Consider the following 5184-nt stretch of genomic DNA (forward strand, 5'->3'; position numbering starts at 1 on the left):
TTGTGGGGATCTGAGAGAGTAAAGGGATGAAGGGGGCATGGAAAAACTGTGAGACTGGGAAGGGGGACAACAGCAGGGCTAGTGGGTGCAGGTAGTTAATCTGCAGGAAGGTTTTTCAGCAGAAATCAGGTCCCAAAGATCAGTGAGTGAGGCCATGCCCGCCATTAAAACAAACTTGAGGAGGTAAGGGGCCTTGAGTCAGATAATTCATTCATTCATAGAATCCCCACAGTGTGGAAACAGGCCCTTCGGCCCAACAAGTCCACACTGACCCTCAGAGCATCCCACCCAGACCCATCCCCCTACAACCCACCTACACATCCCTGAACACTATGGGTAATTTAGCATGGCCAATCCACCTAGCGTGCACATCTTTGGATTGTGGGAGAAAACCGGAGCACCCGGAGGAAACCCACGCAAACACGGGGAGAACGTGCAAACTCCACACAGACAGTCACCTGAGGGTGTGTATTTGTTTGTGTGTGTGTGTTTGTGTGTATGTGTGGCGCGCTTAAGAGAGAGAGAGTTGATGTAGTTCATGTGTCTGTGACCATCTGTGTGTGTGTGTATGCAGACCTGTGTGTGCATGTGCTTGTGTTTGTGTGTTTGTACATGAGTGAGAGAGTTAGGGTGTCTGTGTGACTCTGCAAGTGAGAGAGTGAGGGAATGAGTGAGTATCTGTGTGGATAAGTGAGTGAGTGAGTCAGTGAGTGAGTATGACAGTGAGTGAGTCAGTGAGTCAGTGTGCATTAGTGAATGAGTGAGTGAATGAGTGTGTCAGTGAGAGAGTGTGTTAGTGAATGAATGAATGAATGAGTGAGGTGTGGCAGTGAGAGAGCGTGTGGATGTGTATCTCTGTGTGTCTGTGAGTGAAAGTGTGAGTGTGCTAACAAGTGATAGGATGGGTGGAGTGGGGAACACTTTCACAGGGCAATGAAAGCCCTTTCACTGCAAATATCTCAACTTCAACACAAATGTTTACGACCCAAATTAGAATGCAAAGGAAGATGTGTACCTGTAGTGTACATGTTCAGAGTCTCCTAAACACTTTACAGTTAATTGAACACTTTGGGAAAGGTCCTTGTTAAAATGTAGAGACCATGCCATCAAGAGATACATGACAGATACAATCAGCTGTGTGGAGGAAATGACCAGACTATCGGTTTTAAAGATGCTTGTTGTGATATAAAACTTGGCACGGAGAATGAGAGCACCTGCAACATTTCGGTCACCGTGTGAATGGAACTATTTACACCAGCACGAGCAAATACAGGGGACATTGGTGAAATGCTGCATCTTAAAATCAGCACCTCAGAACATGCTGCGCTCCCTCAGCACTGACCCTCCAACAGTGTGGCACTCCCTCAGCACTGACCCTCCGACAATGCAGCACTCCCTCAGCACTGACCCTCCGACAGTGCGGCACTCCCTCAGTACTGACCCTCTGACAGTGCTGCACTCCCTCAGCACTGACCCTCCGACAGTGCGGCACTCCCTCAGCACTGACCCTCCGACAGTGCGGCACTCCCTCGGCACTGACCCTCCGACAGTGCGGCACTCCCTCAGTAGTGACCCTCTGATAGGGAAGCGCTCCAAAAAGTTTGCCAATTTATTCTTGCTAAGAACTGATGTAGTTATTAATATTTCTTGGTAAGGGGGTTTTGAAACCTGAGGTGGGTCAGGATTTTGAGGCAGAGCTGAATATGTCAGTGATGGGGAGAGACGGTACAGAAATGAAACACAGCTATGTGCAGGAACAGTACAACATGACCGGGGAGGGTAATTTTCTGTGACCCGAACATAGAGCTGCCATGAACACAATGGGCAATATGATATACAGGTTTGGAATGAATGAAAATAGGCCTTTGATCTCTCACTTTGGACTCTGGTCAGATTATTCTCGAAGTACACACTCTCACTGAATGAGAGTTTTAGATTGCTGTTGTGGCATTGTGGTAATGTCCCTGCCTCTGAGTTTGGCAGATCATGTTCGGTTCCTACTGGATGTGTAGATGTGTCACTGTGCTGTCTGAACAGGGTGATTAAAGAGAATGTATTTCAAATCTCACCTTCCACAGACGCTTCATTACATACTTCTTCAGCAAGACCTGTGACTTCAGTTGGATCTTGCTGTGCTTGCTTTTCGCAGCAATGTTGCTGAGCCAAGGGTGTTTCAGACACTGGGCAGCACTGATCCTCCCACTGAAAAACACAGACACGTAACACCCCCACGTACCCATGTGTGACCACAGGCCAGTGAAACTAGTACTGATGTAATTACTGACACACTCACCAACCTAACTGTTGATATGCTCACTGATACAACCACTGAATCAACCAATGAGCACTCATTAAAACAAGCACTGATACATTCGTCAACGCTAAGATTTACAAGGACGTTTTGCCCAGGTTGGAGGGTTTGAGCTCTCGGGGGGAGCCTGAATAGTAGATGTTGGTGTGTTCGCCCAGCTGGGAGGTTTGATAACAGACGTTTCTTCCCCTTACGAGGTACCACCCTCAGTGCTGTGGAGCCTCCTGTGAAGCGCTGTTGTCTTGTGCCAGTTTAAATCTATATGGTTTGGTTTTTGCTGTTTCTGGTAGGTGCTTGTTCCAGCCATGCGTTGTAATGGTCAGTATATTGGGTCTAATTCAACGTGTTTGTTGATGGAGTCCGCGGCTGAATGCTAAGCCTCCAAGAATTCCCTGGCTGTTCTCTGTTTGGCTTGTCCTATGATATTAGTGTTGTCCAGTTGAAACACATTGAATTAGACCCGGTATACTGACCATTACAACGCACAGCAATACAACAGCGCTTCACAGGAGGCTCCACAGCACTGAGGATGTCACCTAGTAGGGGGATGAAACATCCGCTATCAAACCTCCCAGTTCGGCGAACACACCAACATCTACAACCTGCACCCAATCTACAAATTTTCACTCAAACCCTGAGAGCCTGAATAGACTGGGGCTATTTTCCCTGGAGCGTTGGAGGTTGAGGGGTGACCTTATAGAAGTTTATAAAATCATGAGGGGCATGGATAGGGTGAATAGGCAAGGCCTTTTCCTCAGGGTAGGAGAGCCCAAGACTAGAGGGCATAGTTTTAAGGTAAGAGGGGAAAGATTTAAAAGGGACCTCAGGGGCAACTTTTTCACACAGAGGGTGGTGCGTGTATGGAATGAGCTGCCAGAGGAAGTGGTGGAGACTGGTACAATTACAACATTTAAAAGGCATCTAGATGGGTATATGAATAGGAAGGATTTAAAGGGATATGGACCAAATGCTGGCAAATGGGACTAGATTAATTTAGGATATCTGGTCGGCATGGACAAGTTGGACCGAAGGATCTGTTTCTGTGCTGTACAGCTCTATGGCTCAATAACTACTGATACACTCAATCTGACACACTCACTGACACACATATTGATAAAATCCTAACACACTCATTGACACACATATTGATAAAATCCTAACACACTCATTGATACAAATACTAACAACACTCGCTGACAACAATAATCACACATTCACTAACTCAGATACTGTACTGATACACTCATTAACACAGCTACTGATACACACACCATTATAAATACTAACACTCACTGACACAAATACGATGCTAACAGCACTTACTGACACAAATACTGCCACGCACAGGTCAATTGCTGATACAAACACTGATGCACATGCTGACAATCATATTCACACTCTCACAGACACACTGGTAACGGTGAGCGTAGTCGCTGACTGAAATAGTGACACACACAACTGCTTCATGTCACAAAGAGCAGGATTTTCCAAAGTGTGTTTCTTCTCCTCACTCTTGAAAATAGAAAGGGAGACATGTTCCTTGACAGCAAAAAGGAAAACAAATCTGCAAAATGCCAGAATCAGTGTCTCAAGTGGAGGTTCTATCTTGACATGCTCCATATTGTGATACACCAAATGCACTGAGCATGCACGCGCACTAGTGAACAGACTCGCTGGCTCAGATAGTCACACTCACACAGAAACACACACTCACGCAGACTGAATTCTGTAGATGTCAGCCTTAAACCAGATTTTTGAAAAGGCCTTCAATGGGGAAATAGCCTAATTAAGAACCAGCTTAAATTGAATAGGATTACTTCATCAACTTGTAATAAATCTACTCCTAAGTAGTAGTGACCATAACATGATTAAATTTTGCGTTAAGTTCAAGGGAGAGAGAAGTGGATCTGAGACCTTTCCTTTAGATTTAATTAAGGGGAATTATGAGACATGAAAGCAGAGCTGGTTCAAGTGAATTGGCAAATTAAGTTAAAGAATATGTCAATAGTGGGGCAGTAGCAGAGATATTTCAGAATTCACAGAAGAGATACATTCCAATGAGCAAGAAAGAAAATTCAAGAGGATGGACTCACTATCTGTGGCTAATTAAAAAACTGGTAAAGACAGCATCGAACAAAAAGAAAAGGTACATAATAGTACAAAGACAGTGGCAGGTCAGAAGAATGGACAGAATATTAAAAAAAATAGAAAGAATGCCCAAAAATTTATAAAGAGGGAAGAAAAAGAGTGAGAGAGAAAGCTAGCCAGAAATATACATACTGACAGTAAGAGTTTCTACAAATACTTAAAGAAGAAAAGGGCTAACAAAATGAGTATAGGTCTTATAGAATGAGAGCCTGGGGAAATAATAATGGAAAATAAGGAGATGGCAGATGAATTGAGAAGGTGTTTTGTGTCAGTCTTCACTGTAGACAACATCAGTAACATCGTAGAAGCTGCAATAAATCAGGGGATGGGTGAATCACAGAAAGTTACAATTATGAGGGAAGTGTACAGAGGAATTTGAGGAACTAAGGCTGAAAAATGCCTGGGATTTGAGGTTAAAATCGGATGACCCATGACCTTATAGAATGGCAAAGTAGCTCAAGGGGCTATACAGTCGCCTCTAATTCCTAATTCCTATGTTTGTATGACACACTCACCAACACTCACTGACATACCCATTGACATACTCATCGACACACTCATTGACACACTCACTGTCATACCCATTGACACACTCACTGTCACACTCACTGACATACCCATCGACCCACTCACTGTCACACTCCCTTAAACACTCACTGTCACACCCCCTTAAACACTCACTGTCACACTCCCTTAAACACTCACTGTCACACTCACTGTCACAC

The 5184-nt window shown here is 44.5% G+C and overlaps 1 protein-coding gene across 1 annotated transcript in view; it reads right to left on the minus strand.

The window, feature by feature from the left end:
- Positions 1–5184, minus strand: part of LOC109919295 (tubulin tyrosine ligase-like family, member 9) — a 106541-nt gene that overhangs the window by 50279 nt on the left and 51078 nt on the right. Inside the window, exon 12 of the mRNA XM_048608187.1 lies at positions 2070–2202. Within this exon, the coding sequence (XP_048464144.1) occupies positions 2070–2202 (133 nt within the window). The remainder of the gene's footprint in view (positions 1–2069; positions 2203–5184) is intronic.

The sequence above is a fragment of the Rhincodon typus genome, chromosome 19, assembly GCF_021869965.1.
Source record: "Rhincodon typus isolate 14 chromosome 19, sRhiTyp1.1, whole genome shotgun sequence".
Lineage (NCBI taxonomy): Eukaryota > Metazoa > Chordata > Chondrichthyes > Orectolobiformes > Rhincodontidae > Rhincodon > Rhincodon typus.